General features: G+C 39.7%; 1 protein-coding gene across 2 annotated transcripts in view; it reads left to right on the top strand.

Moving 5' to 3' along the window:
* Window positions 1–14,045, top strand: part of LOC122558539 (Golgi apparatus protein 1-like) — a 140,147-nt gene that overhangs the window by 43,336 nt on the left and 82,766 nt on the right. For both annotated transcript variants that reach the window (XM_043707238.1, XM_043707237.1), the window contains exons 2-4: window positions 2,007–2,039; window positions 2,822–2,908; window positions 4,330–4,545. In XM_043707238.1, the coding sequence (XP_043563173.1) occupies window positions 2,007–2,039; window positions 2,822–2,908; window positions 4,330–4,545 (336 nt within the window). The remainder of the gene's footprint in view (window positions 1–2,006; window positions 2,040–2,821; window positions 2,909–4,329; window positions 4,546–14,045) is intronic.

Genomic DNA, 14,045 nt, shown 5'->3' with positions numbered 1-14,045 from the left:
GATTGGTAGTAGACTTATGGGGCAGTAATTGGTCAAGTAGGATTTCTCTTGATTTTTACGTACAGGACATACCTGGGTAATTTTCCACTTTGTCAGGTAGTTGCCAGTGTTGTAACTATACTGGAACGGCTTGGCTCCGGAAGTTGTAAGTTCTGGAGCACAAGCACTGAAATTCAGGATTATGGATTCAACTAGTACTAAATATCCCAAATGTGATTCAGAGACTGTGTATTGGATAAAGTAGAGATTCAGTCATGTTGAGAATGACTGGAACAATACCTGGTCACTAAAGCCAGCTGAAGGGTTGGTGTTGCTTTTTGCTTGATTTCTATTCGAAGAGTAGAAAGGGTACTTGGTGTTTGCATCTGCAGAGATGCATGATTGGAGCAATAACAGAAGGAATTTAATTATGTTTTTTTTCCCCTGTTCAACTGTTGGATGGCCAAATTGTGACTACAGATGGGATGAAATTCCTTCAAACTGGGCACTGAATGCTAATCTTTCCTTTCATTAAAACAGCAGGCCGACACCTCCCGCTTACAGTTGACATTTAACAATCTCTTTTAAAGCTCAAAGACACCCACTCGAACGAAATAATTTCATGGTCCATTTTTGTGTTATGTATTTCGCATAGTAGTAGCCTATTAATCAGTCTTGATTCTATAAAAGTCTGTAACCAAAAGAAAAATCCTCCTTTCATGTAAACTGAGATTGCAGCAGCTAGAGACCAGATGTGTTTCTGTTGCGGCAAGCTCATTCTTGTTGCTAGCTCTACGTTTGGATGTGGAGGGGTAGGTTTTCAGAATACCCGTCCTATATAGTTTAATGTTCTGCATTAGATGCAACTTGTGTTCAGAAGTGTGTGAGTTTTGACTTTTTAAAATCAAATTTTTGCTCGAAACGCATGCAAAGCACTTAGTGTAGTAATCTACCTTGAATTAACAAAATTAGAAAATGTTTAGAATATAATTTTTTTTAAAATTGCAAAATATTCCTTGATATATTTGTATGATTTTAGTGCAAGTTTTATGATAGTCTAAAATAAGATTATCTCAAAAAAAAGCATTTTCTTTCAGTTTAGCGCTCAATCAGCAATTAGTCACCAGCCAAATTAGAATACAGGAATATAACAATTGCATGCAGATAGAATAGTTTTCTGGTTTGCCAGCACTTTCTGTTGGTGGAAAGTGCCATTCTGGTAGCTTCGTCATATATGAATTTCATTGCCGGTGTGATAATGGATACGCATCTCCCTGCAGTTGTTGGATTTGAATTGAGTGACATATTCCTTCTATTGTTAATAGGCAAACTGTAGACTATATTGAAATAGCCATATTTGCAAACAAAATCTGTTTGAGATTCCTTAAACTCCCATCACAATGACAACCCTGAGTACACTAACAGCTACACAATCAATTTAAGATAATCAGTTAAGTTCATAACATTGCTCATTTACACTTATGAGAAGTGACATACTTTCATGCGCAAGTGCCTATTCTCTGCAAACAAAATAAATATGATGGAGTATTGTACATTTCTTGAATTACCTGGGAATTTGGAGAGCCTGCAGATAGCCCTTGCATTTTTCTGTAGCAATACCTTGGTCACCTAGCACTTAGCAAGCAATTAACACCTTTTCTGCTGAAGCATAAATTATGATGCTGAAAATTGGTATTCCTGTGTTTGATTAGATGAGAAAAGCTTTGCAATATGTCTCTCTTTTCAGCATTGTTCTTTGTAGTACACATTCTAATTTTGTAACGTTTGGGTTTTATACTTTGCATAACTCTTTAGATAACTGCAGAACAATTTATGAGAACTATTCTAGTTTGTTAATTTATGCAGCAAAGTTAGTACAACTTGAAAAATCTAATTTCTGACTAAACCATTTCTCCCAAAACCCAAGGACACAATTTGCAATTATTAATGTAAAGTCCATACGTTGAAAAACATCTAATTAACTGGTATATTTAGCTAAAGCTAATGACTTTTATCTTCTCTTACAGGTAGATGATGAAATTTCTTCTGACTGTAACCATGTGAGTAAACTATTTCTTCAAGAACTTCTTACATATGTGTCTAAACTTAAATCAGATTTTGTTGATTTAAGATTCCAGTATTTTTGACTTTTTCATTCAATTCTTTAATCCTTCCTGTTCTGTTGGAGAATGATGGATTCTGTCTTACATTTTTATGTTTATGTCCATGCAGGAGCTAGTTAGTAAAAACAGCTTACAGCTGAGTCATTCAGACAGAAAGATCTTGTATTCATTTTACCCTGCTATATAAGATGGTCTCAGCCTGTGGGACGGTGCAAGTAGACTTTATACCTGGATCAGAGAGAGAGAAAATGACCTATTTGAGTTCTTGGTTGTATAGTTTTTAATTGGAAAGTACCTCATACCAGTTTTGGGTTTTGATTAAATATTCTTTAAGTTTATGAGCAATATTAACACAGTTTGAGAATTTTTTGGGGGTGGCAGGAAGAAATTGAGAAATTAAATTGTTAGTTATACTGGAGTAACTGAGTTGCCTGACACTTCTAAAATGGGTGAGTGTGTGATGTGTACCTGTTTGTTTGTGATCAGCCGTAAGAATTGATGTGCCTTTGAGTATAAGATTTGTTTCCACGTTGGGATACTGATGTTACTGTTAAGGTTTTCAGTTCATAATAGGTATTTGCTATTGTATATTATTTGTTTTAATTGATATGCAGGTGCTACAAGGTAAAATAAGACAGATGTTTGGCTACAAGGTACCACTACCTTTAGTGAAATGTATATATAGTATAGGTCTTAATTCAGTTCGATTTCTCTTTCAGCTATTGTGGAATTACAAATTTAATCTAACTACAGACCCTAAATTTGAAGCTGCAGCAGGGGAAGTTTGCAGAATCACCCTGAGTGAAGTAAGTAAATGGAATGAATGTGGAGTAGCTGATCTTTGAAGCACAAAGCGTGACTGATTGGAAAGAAAAGTATTGAAATATTACCATGCTCAATTTACCATTGCGTCCATAAAGAACGTTTTGAACCTAACTTTCAGGACTTATCCTTTGCCTGGTATTCTTGAGTATTTTCTTTGGGTTCAAGTGAATTTTCAGAATTTTGCTAGGTTAGAGTAGCTCTATTAAAATTGGGTTTGCAGTATTACTGAATATTGGCTAATTTTAATTTTATAGATCAGTGAAAACCCATAAACAAATCAGTCCTCATCTAAGGAAGCATGATCTCAGTGAGTTCTACTATCTACTCTTCTGTAAAAAAGCCTTTTTCCTTCCAGCTCAACAGGAAGCGAAAGACTTGAGCTGATCTCTAACCTCGATTGAATCTAATATTGGCCAGTTGAGCTGCCAATCAAATGTGATAATAAATGGCCACCCTCCACACCCAAACTTTGGTTTGTTACAAATGAACTTACTAGAATGTCATAAGGAAGCTTGAAATTATTCCAGAGGCTGGTATCCTCAGCAAGTCACCCTTATATATGAATAGCCCTTGACTTTAGGATTCCTGACGAAGAGCTTATGCCCGAAATGTCAATTCTCCTGCTCCTCAGGTGCTGCCTGACCTGCTGTGTTTTACCAGTGTCACACTTTTTTGACTCTGATCTCCACCTCTGCAGTCCTCACTTTCTCCTTGACCTTAGTACTGCCTCATTCAGTGTCAGCTACCAAAGTGTCCTCTGACATTCTCTTTTTTATATGCCATTTGGGGCTCCCTGATTCAGCCAGATTAAAGGTTCATATTCTATGCAGTCCAGCTGGCTGGTCTCATTCCAATCACTACAAAGCTCATTGTTGAACCAGTATGTTACATATGAAGTGGCAGTCTGGCAGATGCTTTATCTAAATCTAATCTCTGAAGCTAAGAGCAGTCAGTCGTTTATGGATATAGTTCCTTTTGAACTGAATTTAACTTAATCTAAGATTCTTTGAAATTACGCAGTCTTTTATAAGCAATAGGGTGAAGTACCAACAGCATCAATTGGGGATTTCCAATTCATCCTGTGGCACTACCTTGAGACTGCTGCCAAGCACATTTAAAGTCTGGCATAGTAAACTGACTTTAGAAGAAAGTCTTACTGTCCTGCTGTCTTATTTTACAGAATGTCCATATGATTACTACTTAAGAATGCGATAGCTTCAAATTGAAGGTTCCTCAATAGGTTGTTTTTGGTGCTTTTATAATTACTTGTTCCAACTTTGTTGAGCAGTTAAAAATCTTGACCCTTGACTGTGATATCAATAAAGTTGAATGCAAGACATTTCGAGACATTGCAATGATACATTTAGCTGTGTTTTCTTTCAATCCCTGTTCGTCTATCTAGGTGAAGGAGTGTGCTGATCAGGAACCGGGGAAAGGCTACGTCATCTCCTGTTTGATTGAGCATCGTGCAAACATTACTGAATACCAGTGTCGCCAGTTCATAACCAAAATGACAGCCATAATTTTCAGTGACTACCAGCTCATCTGTGGTTTCATGGATAGCTGCAAGAATGATATCAACCAGCTCAAGTGTGGCAGCATTCGGCCTGGCGAGAAGGTACTGGCTTCGTTGCTAGGACTGCAAGTCAAAATCTAAATTAGAATTGTTGTGTTAATTTGCTTGTATATTTGGTTTGTGTTGATTTCATGATACTATTGATTCCAAAACGTTATAGCGAGAATATACTTGAGTTAAAGAATTAGCAGTTCGACCATTTTCACCTGAACAGTTGAGCTTGATTAGCAGGGGGATGGGATCCTGACAAGTTCTTCAGGGATAAGATGCTGAGATGGAATTAGAAATGAAAATACCAGTTAGTGAATCTGGAAGTCAGAAGTAAAACAGGCTATACAAAGCAGCTGTGAGTTCAGCAGGGCTAAATGGAATATATTTGAATGCAGGGACCCTGAGGAATAAGACAGATGATCTGGGGACGCAGCATGTGGGAGTATGATATCATAGCTATGACTGAAACTTGGCTGAAAGATGGGTGGGTTTGGCAGCTCAGTGTTCCAGGTTATAGGCTTTTCAGATGAGAGAGAGGGGCAGCATTGCAATGTTGATCAAGGAATCAATTATAGCAGCAAGGAGGGAGGATGCCTTGGAAGGGTTGTCAAATGAGGCCATTTTGGTAGAAGAAAGACGAATGGAGCGACCAATGGGTGTGTAACAGGCCCCAAACCGACATGGAGCGATAGAGGATCAATTATGTAACCAAATTTCAGTGATGTGTAAAATAATAAGGCCAGAATATGGAATTTTACCTATCTAAATCTTAACTTGCCCTTTAGTGGGCAAATTCGAGGAGATGCATTCTTCGCTTGGATCCAGCAGAATGTTATAGCCAGTACACAGAAAGCCCAACAACGAATGGGACAGTTTTGGGCCAGATACTTAAAAATAAGATCAGACATGGGGAAGGCATTTTTGTAGGTCAGTGTTTAGAGAATAAGGATAGGGTGGGAATAAAAGCTCGAAACTGGAGGAAGAATAACTTCATGATAATATATGATTTGGTCCAAGTGTACTGGGAGTAATTATTTGCAGATAAACTGTCAGAGCAACAGGAAGCATTAAAGGAAGAAATAATGAGAATATGGAGGAAATAAGTTATGGGAAAAATAAAGGGTGAGACCAAGTTTGGAGAACCCTAGATGTCAAGTGGCATAAAAGTTGAAATAAAGAAATACAGAAGTCTGTGGCAGACTGCCAAGGGCTGATTTGGGCAGATCCCCTAGAGGAGTATAAAAATGCTGAGGGAAAATTAAAATGGAAATTGGGAAAACCAAGAGTGTGGTAACTAGAATGGCATACAATGCTCCAGCTGTGGTCTAACCCAGCGCCCATCATAACCTTTTGTGCTATAGCATTCAATAGCTCAACTAATAAAGGCGAGTATCCTATACAACTCCTTTTACCACCCTATCCATTCCGTCCTGTTTCCTACAAAGATCATGTAAATCATGGTCCCACAGATCCCATGTAAAAGTCAACCCCTTATTTTTGGTCATATAATCTGGAATTTTGCACATATCTAGTGTAAAAGTTGACCCTAGTTCTTCACAGATAACAGATCAACGTTTGAGTCAGTGTGCTGACTGTCACGTCCTGCTCCAGCTTTCCAATCAACTGGTTGCTCCGCTTCCGGTTTTCCAGTCCATTGGCTGTTTTGTTCCACTCCGGGCTTTCAGAATTATCATAATTTGTTGTTTATTTCTCTTTATTCATTTAGAGATCAATTGGGCTTCTGCTAATGATACGGTATGAATTTCAGCCTCTCAATGAGGGGTGCGTAGGTTGTTACCATACATTAGCATTAAATCTCGGCACAACATTGTGGGCCAAAGAGCCGGTTCTGTGCTGTACTTTTCTATATTCTAAAAGTAGTATCTTTGTAATAGTCTATGTAAATTTAACATTAAAAAGTAGTCCAAAAAAATTCTGTTACTCGAGTATGTACAATATCTATGAACTTACTGATACAATCTCCTATATTCATGTTTAAATAATGTGGCTTACATCAACTGCATTTCCACATCCACAGAACTGGTGACATGCTCAAAACATTCAGTCAAATTTGCTGGGCATGACAACCCCCAGACTCATGCTTACTATGCTTGATTAATTCTCATCTCTTCAATGATGATTAATGTTGTCTCTCAGGATCTTTTCCAGAAGTTTCTGTACCGTTCTTTGGTTCCCTGTTCCCTCCCTCTTACCCTCCTTGAATAATGATACCATATTAGTGGTCTCCCAATCTTCCCCATCTTTTCATATGAATTTTGAAAATGAATGTCAAAGTCCTTGTGATCTCCTTGCTTGCCTCCTGAGCAGCCCCTGAGCCATCTCATCTAGGCCAAGAGAGTTATCTGACTTTAAACCTGGTGAAATCACTTGTACCTCTTCTCTCTTAATTGTAATTCATTCACATTTATCACAGTATCCCCTCTGACTTATATATCTACTGAGTTTTGAGAAGATTTGTAGCTCTGGTTGAGGTTCTGGATGTAAGTTTACTCGCTGAGCTGGAAGGTTCGTTTCAGATATTTTGTCACCATACTGGTAACATCATCAGTGAGCCTCCAGTGAAGCACTGGTGTTAATGACCTTTTTTCTATTTGTGTTTCGGTTTCCTTGGGTTGATGTCATTCTATACCTACGTTGTTCTTGGTAGTGAATACAGATAACCCTTCCACCACCTTTTCAGGAACATATTAGTTTTGCAGTCTCAATATGACTCTTCAGAACTGAAAAGGGAGGTAGTAAAGTGAACTGCTTTAGAATGTTGGAAAGGATGAGGAAGAGAAAGTGGAGAGAAGGGGATGTCAAGTAGAAGGCTCATGGGTGAAAGATTCAAAATTTCAGGTGTCACAAAATGCAAAGGGCAAGGTAATGGTTGTGGAGGAGCAAGGTTTGTCGAGAGGAAGTGGTCATGGGAGGTCTTCATGGCAGAATGTGGGTTGGCTGAAAGTAAAATCAAGAAAGTTGGTGGTTGGGAACATGTATTGGTTTATTGAGATGTATCATGAGCTCAGGTGAAACCAAGGAGTTTTCTTTTTTATCTCTAGTGTGAGTTAATGAGAGCAAAAAAAGACATTTACCTGAGACCAGTAATTACACAGCCTATGCCTCTGTCTTAGACAAACCAGTCAGTCATGCTGGTGAAATGTGGCGAAATGTTAGTTAGCCTTGGTAATGTTTGATCCAAATGTTAACCATTATCATTCAGGTTGAGTTCAAGAAATGCATGAATATATTTATGGACAACCTAGCTAAATGCGGGAGGATTCCAAGGATGTGCTGAGAAGTCAAATGAACTGAGTTGGGAGGAGTCCCATGAGGCACACAAGCACAGACCTGTTCAACTAAATTACCAGTTTCTCTGCAGTAAATTGGAGTGCCTTTGACAGCATTTTTCACTTTATTTCGAAACACTTGTTCTGGAAAAGTAATTGTAGTGAAATGCCGATAGAGTTTGTTCTTCACTTTTCTTTTGAAAGATAGCATCCTTTTCTTATTTCATATCCTAATCTCGGGTGCCTGAGCTCTGTAGATGAGTAGATAGGAGGCCTGCTAGAACGACCAAGCGGTGTAGCTCTTGTATTAAAAATCTGATCACGGTTCCACTCACAGTGAATTGACTTTAACTCGGGATGCTTGTGTGATTACATATGCTCTGTGGGGAATACTGTGTGCTTTTCGTTTTGGTGTTCTAAGTATTTTGCATTTAGATTAGATTACTTAGTGTGGAAACAGGCCCTTCGGCCCAACAAGTCCACGCCGAAGCGCAACCCAGCCATACCCCTACATTTACCCCTACCTAACACTACGGGCAATTTAGCATGGCCAATTCACCTGACCTGCACATCTTTGGACTGTGGGAGGAAACCGGAGCACCCAGAGGAAACTCATGCAGACACGGGGAGAACGTGCAAACCCCACACAGTCAGTCGCCTGAGGTGGGAATTGAACCCGGGTCTCAGGCGCTGTGAGGCAGCAGTGCTAACCACTGTGCCACCGTGCCGTCCACAGATTATAAGTCAGAAGTAGGTCGATGTTCCTGCTCCTCGGATGCTGTCTGAACTGCTGTGCTTTTCCAGCATCACTGTAATCCAGAATTTGGTTTCCAGCATCTGCAGTCATTGTTTTTACCCAGGTGAGACTTGAACCTCTGCTTCCTTGGTCAAAGGAGGGGACAGTAGCACTGCTTCACAAGAGTTCTTCCTTTATTGTATTTTGTCATTAGAAGTTGTTCGAGTACAGAAGTAACAAAGTTTCATAAAATGGATCTCTTTCATGGAAGACTTATTTAGTATTCTGTGAACCTGATGGTCAGTTACAGATTCCCAATTTTTTTTTTAAAGGTATAAGCAATTGTTGCCAATTGTCTGAAGACATGACAGGAGGGGTTGTTCACTTTAACTAAGAATGAAGTCATGTGGCAAATGCACAAGTCATTGCCAGCTGATGCCATGATAAAACGTCATATTTGGTAACCATGATGTGGAGGTGCTGATGTTGGACTGGGGTGTACAGGGTCAGAAGTCAGATGACACCAGGTCATAGTCCCAACAGGTTTATTTGAAATCGTCAGGTGGGGCAACACTCCGAAAGCTTGTTATTTCCAACAGTGGCCATATTGCTTAGAGTAGTTTGGGACCAATTTCTTACTTTGGATTGCGTTTTTATCACTTATTTTTAATCTACTTTTCAGAATGTTTTTGTCTCTGTGTCCTGATTATGCCCATTTAAAAGAGCAGTTAAGATTTCCCATTGGGAAAACCAGTTGCATCTTGAAACTTAATGTATTAATTGATGAGATGCCTTTTGGAACTACAATTGCTCAGCAACAGGTATATCCCGTTTTGAGTCCCTGATGAACTGCAAATAGGTTTAATTCCTTGCTCTAATGTCTAATCTAATTTCAAGTGTGCAACATCAACGCTGTGGACGAGGCTGTGCCACTAACACATGAACTTGTAAATTACAGTTTGGTACTGAGCAAACATCTCTTTGTAGCATGCTAAACATGAAACACTGACACCAGTTTATTTGAAAGTAGATAAATTAGAGATCTTTCTGCCTTTTAATGCCTGCTTTTTGTTAGCCTGTCTGGAACAAAGGATCATAGAGGTTTTATGGTATGGAAAGAGGCATCTCAGCCCATCGTGTCTGCACTGGTCATTGAGTCTCTGTCTAATCTAATCCCTTTTCGAGGACTTGACCTGTAGTCTTTTATACTATTGCATTTCAAATGTCCATCTATATATTTTGAAATGTCCTCAGGTTTCCTGCCCCTACCACACTTGAAGGTAATGAATTCCAGATATCCACAATCCTCTGAGCAATTTTTTTCCCTCAAATTACCTCTGCTCCTCCTCTTTAGATTAAAATTGTGCTCCCTGGTTATTGACTCCTCTCCTAAAGGAAACAATCTCCCGCTATCTTCTCTATCTAGGCCCCTCGAGAACTTTGTACACCTCAAATCAGATCACCTTCCTCCACCTTCTCTGCTCTCAGGAAGATGGCCCATCTAGTCTATCATTATAGCAGGATTGCTCCAGTCCAGGCATCATCTTGGCGAATCTGTTCTGCACCTTGTCCACAGCAATCATATCCTTAATCAGAACTGAACATAGTACTCCAGCTAGGCCTAATGTTATATGCAGCTCCATCATAACATCCTTGCTCTTGCCTTTATTCATCAAGGCAGTTAATGTAAGTATCCCACATACCTTGTTATTTCTTTATCTACGTGACTTGTTGCCTCTGAGGATCTATGGACATGCATGTCCCACTGAATCTCCTAGGGTTCTGCCATTCACTGTATGTTCCCTGTGTTGTTCATCTTCCCTATTGCATCACCTTCACTATTCAGGATTAAATTCCATTTGCCATTGCTGAGCCCAACTGACCAGCCCCTCTCTATCAGCTAAGGCTTTCCTGCCTGTTATTTACGACACCATCCATTTTGTGCCATCTGTGAATGTATTGTCAGTACTCATACATTTATTTCTACATTGATAATCTACACAACAAACAGCAAGGGACCCAGCACAAAATTAGGTACACCACTGGATACAGACTTCCAGTCACGAAAACACCCTTAAACTATCTCCCTCTGGTTCCTTGTTACTAAAGCAATTTACCAAATTGCCTTGCATTCCATGGGCTCTTAACTTCTTTAACCAGTCTGCCATACAAAATCTTGTAAAAGTGGATAGGTGGTCTTTGTAGATCCCATCAATAGCATTAACCTCATCTAAATGCTTTGTCAGTGCCTCAAAAAAATTAACTTGTCATGGTGGAACAGTCGTTAGTACTGCTGCCTCACAGTGCCAGGGATCTGGGTGACTGTCTGTGTGGGTATCCTCTGGGTAGTCTGGTTTCTTGCCACCGTCCAAAGCTGTGCAGGTTGGGTGGGTTGGCCATGCTAAATTACCCCGTGGTGCCCAGGGATGTGCAGGGCTAGGTGTACAGTATTAGCTATGGTAAATGTTTGGTTATGGGGGATAGTGTGGGTGGGATGCTGTTTTGGAGGGTCAGTACAGATTTAATCGGTGAAATGGTCACCTGCTGCAGTGTAGGGATTCTGTGTCCTGTGAATGTCCTTTTAGTGTCCTTGTGTAACCTGCAAACTTGGAAATTACAGTTTGGTACTGAGCAAACATCTCTTTGTAGCATGCTAAACATGAAACACTGACACCAGTTTATTTGAAAGTAGATAAATTAGAGTTCTTTCTGCCTTTTAATGCCTGCTTTTTGTTAGCCTGTCTGAAACAAAGGATCATAGAGGTTTTATGGTATGGAAAGAGGCATCTCAGCCCATCGTGTCTGCACTTAAACATCAAGATCCAAATCATTAATATGTATCAGGAAAAACAGGGATCCCAGTACCAACCGCTGGGGTCTCCACTACAAATTTTCTTCCAGCCTGAAAAATAACCATTGGCCATGACACTGTTTTCTGCCACTCAGTCAATTTTGTATCCATGTTGCCTTTGTCCCTTTTATACCATGACTTCGAACTTTGCTGAAGACTTTTGTGACGCACAACATCAAATGCCTTCTGTAAACTCTTGGAAAGTCATTCTTCTGTATCCCCAAAGCCAGTTTCGTGAGTTCACCTATCTGCACCAAAAATTACCAATTAATCAATATTTGCAGGCAAAAATCATGTATCTGCAAAAACTTGCATGGCAACCCAAAAATAATTATACGTAGTGTGTTGTGGGTGGCCATACAGTCTTGTGGGAAATGAGCAGCAATGAACATAAATTTGAGTGCCCACTCCAATATCCCCTCTTCCTAACCCATGCTTGGATGCTCTCAGCATCCCCCTCCTCTTTCTACGTCTTATGAAGTTGGTTGTGTGCATCATGCTCACGCGATGTTGCCCTTTGTGTTATTATGATGGCTCCCAAGTGAGTGGTTGTGCTAGTTCAAGAAGGTGGTGATGGAGTTTAGTGACAAGTAAAAAGCGTTGCAAAATGGTATGTTGACTGATACTGTGGGCCATGAGTTTAGTCTTAATGGGACTACTGTGTTTTATAAATATTCTATTTAAGTATTAACATAATTTCAGTAATATCAATTGTTTTAACCCAACAAAATCAAAAGTAGTCATAATCTTGGAGTCTGGGGACCTAACTCTATTTTTACCATAAGTTATTAAGCTCTGCACTTGTGAATTCATCATTCACTGGAGTTCTTAGGAACGGAACCCTTGCTGGTATGGAGGAATAACTGTTTGCCTCTTACAGATTGGTTAAACATTATATCCCCTTGAGAAATCTATGCTATCTCTTCCTCATAAACCGATATTTTCCCACAGAACTTCTGATTCTCTGCCAAATAATTGTTTCCGAAAGTTTCCCTACTACTGAAGTTCAACTGACTGATCTGTAATTTCCAGGATTGGTTATTCAACCTTTCTTTGAACAAGCCTGTAGCGTTGGTATTTCTCTGGTCTTTCTGGCACCACCCCGGGGTCTAGGGAAGACTGAAATATTGTGGCCAGGCCCTTCAGATGTCTACTGTCACTTATTTATATCATTGGATGCATCTTGCCCACCTCTGGTTCCTTTTTAACTTTAAGTGCCAACAATCTATCCAGGACTTTTTCCTTATTAGTTTTGACCCTTTCTGGTGAGAGCGTTTCTTCCTCTGACACCATAGCCTGGATAACGTCCGCTTCTGCAAAGACAGATGAAACTTATTCATATAATAACACAGCTATGCCCCCATCTCCATCTTTGAATCCCCTTTTTAATCAGCCCCCTGCCTCCTTTAACCACTTACTTGTTATTTACATGCCTTTTGAAGGCTTTAGGATTTCCCTTTGTTACTTGTAGCCTTCTTTTACCATTCCTTTTTATTTTGTTTGCTGTTTCACCACCTCCCCAACCAACCAAACCTTCAGTATTCCAGTGATTCTCAAATGCATTTTCCTCCTTAGTCCCCATCCTAAGCACACCATTTTTGAATGTTAATTTCTACCTCCTTGGTCACTCAGGAAACTCTGGATTTCTTTTGTCTGTCATTTTATATTAGAGGGAATGTACCTCGTCTGTATCCATACCAGTTACTAATCTTCCTGCTAATGTCTTAGTCCAGTCAAGCCTCCTGAACCCTGTTCAAGCCTCATTGTTCCCTGCCAGTTGATTCTTCTTGCTGTGGATTGTTGCATGTCATTCACCACCATTGACCTGAAGTATATGATTCAATGATCGCTGTCTCTGAAATGTTCCCCCTATCGAAGTTAAACAACTGGACTGAGTTTCTGGGCTTATCCTTGCAATCTTAATCAAGGGTGTAACATTTGAGTTCTACAGTCTTGCAGCACCGTCTTTGTTTCTAAAGATGTTTGGAAGATTATGAACAATGCCTGAGTAATTCTCATCATTACTTCCCTCAGTATCTTGGATGAGTCTTTTCTGATTGTGAAGACTTATTTGCTCATTTAATTCTTTCTCATTGTCATGTGTTAGACCATCCAGCATCTAATTTACCTTCTCCTCCTCTAATAATTGGGGGCATCTTCTTTCTTAGAATCATAGAATCCCAACAGTGTGGAAGCAGGCCATTTGGCCCATAGAGTTCACACTGTCTCTCCAAACAGCATCCGACCCAACCTACTCCCTGTAACCCTGTATTTCCTATTGCTAATTCACCTGGCATGCACTTTTCTGGACACTGTGGGCAATTTAGCATCACCAGTCCACCTAATCTGCATGTCTTTGGACTAAGGCAGGAACTGAAGTACCTGGAGGAAACCCATACAGATATGGGAAGAATGTGCAAATTCCACACTGAACGTTGCCTGAGGCTGGAACTGAACCTAGGCCCCCAGTGCTGTGATGCAGCAGTGCTAACTGTGTTGCCCCAATGGTTTTGGAAAAAAAATTCTTTTTTCAAGAAAAAGAATTTCTTGGAAAATACCAATGCACAATATTTCCTTAGTACCTCAACAAATCCTCTTAACTTCATGCAGGCATCCTTTTTTGGACACCAATGTTATGAAGTTGAAAGTATGTACTATACCTTTAAGAGAGACA

Source organism: Chiloscyllium plagiosum, chromosome 17 (assembly GCF_004010195.1).
Source record: "Chiloscyllium plagiosum isolate BGI_BamShark_2017 chromosome 17, ASM401019v2, whole genome shotgun sequence".
In the NCBI taxonomy this organism is placed as follows: Eukaryota; Metazoa; Chordata; class Chondrichthyes; order Orectolobiformes; family Hemiscylliidae; genus Chiloscyllium; species Chiloscyllium plagiosum.
Note: the sequence above shows the minus strand (reverse complement) of the source record. Positions and strands in the feature narration are given on the sequence as shown.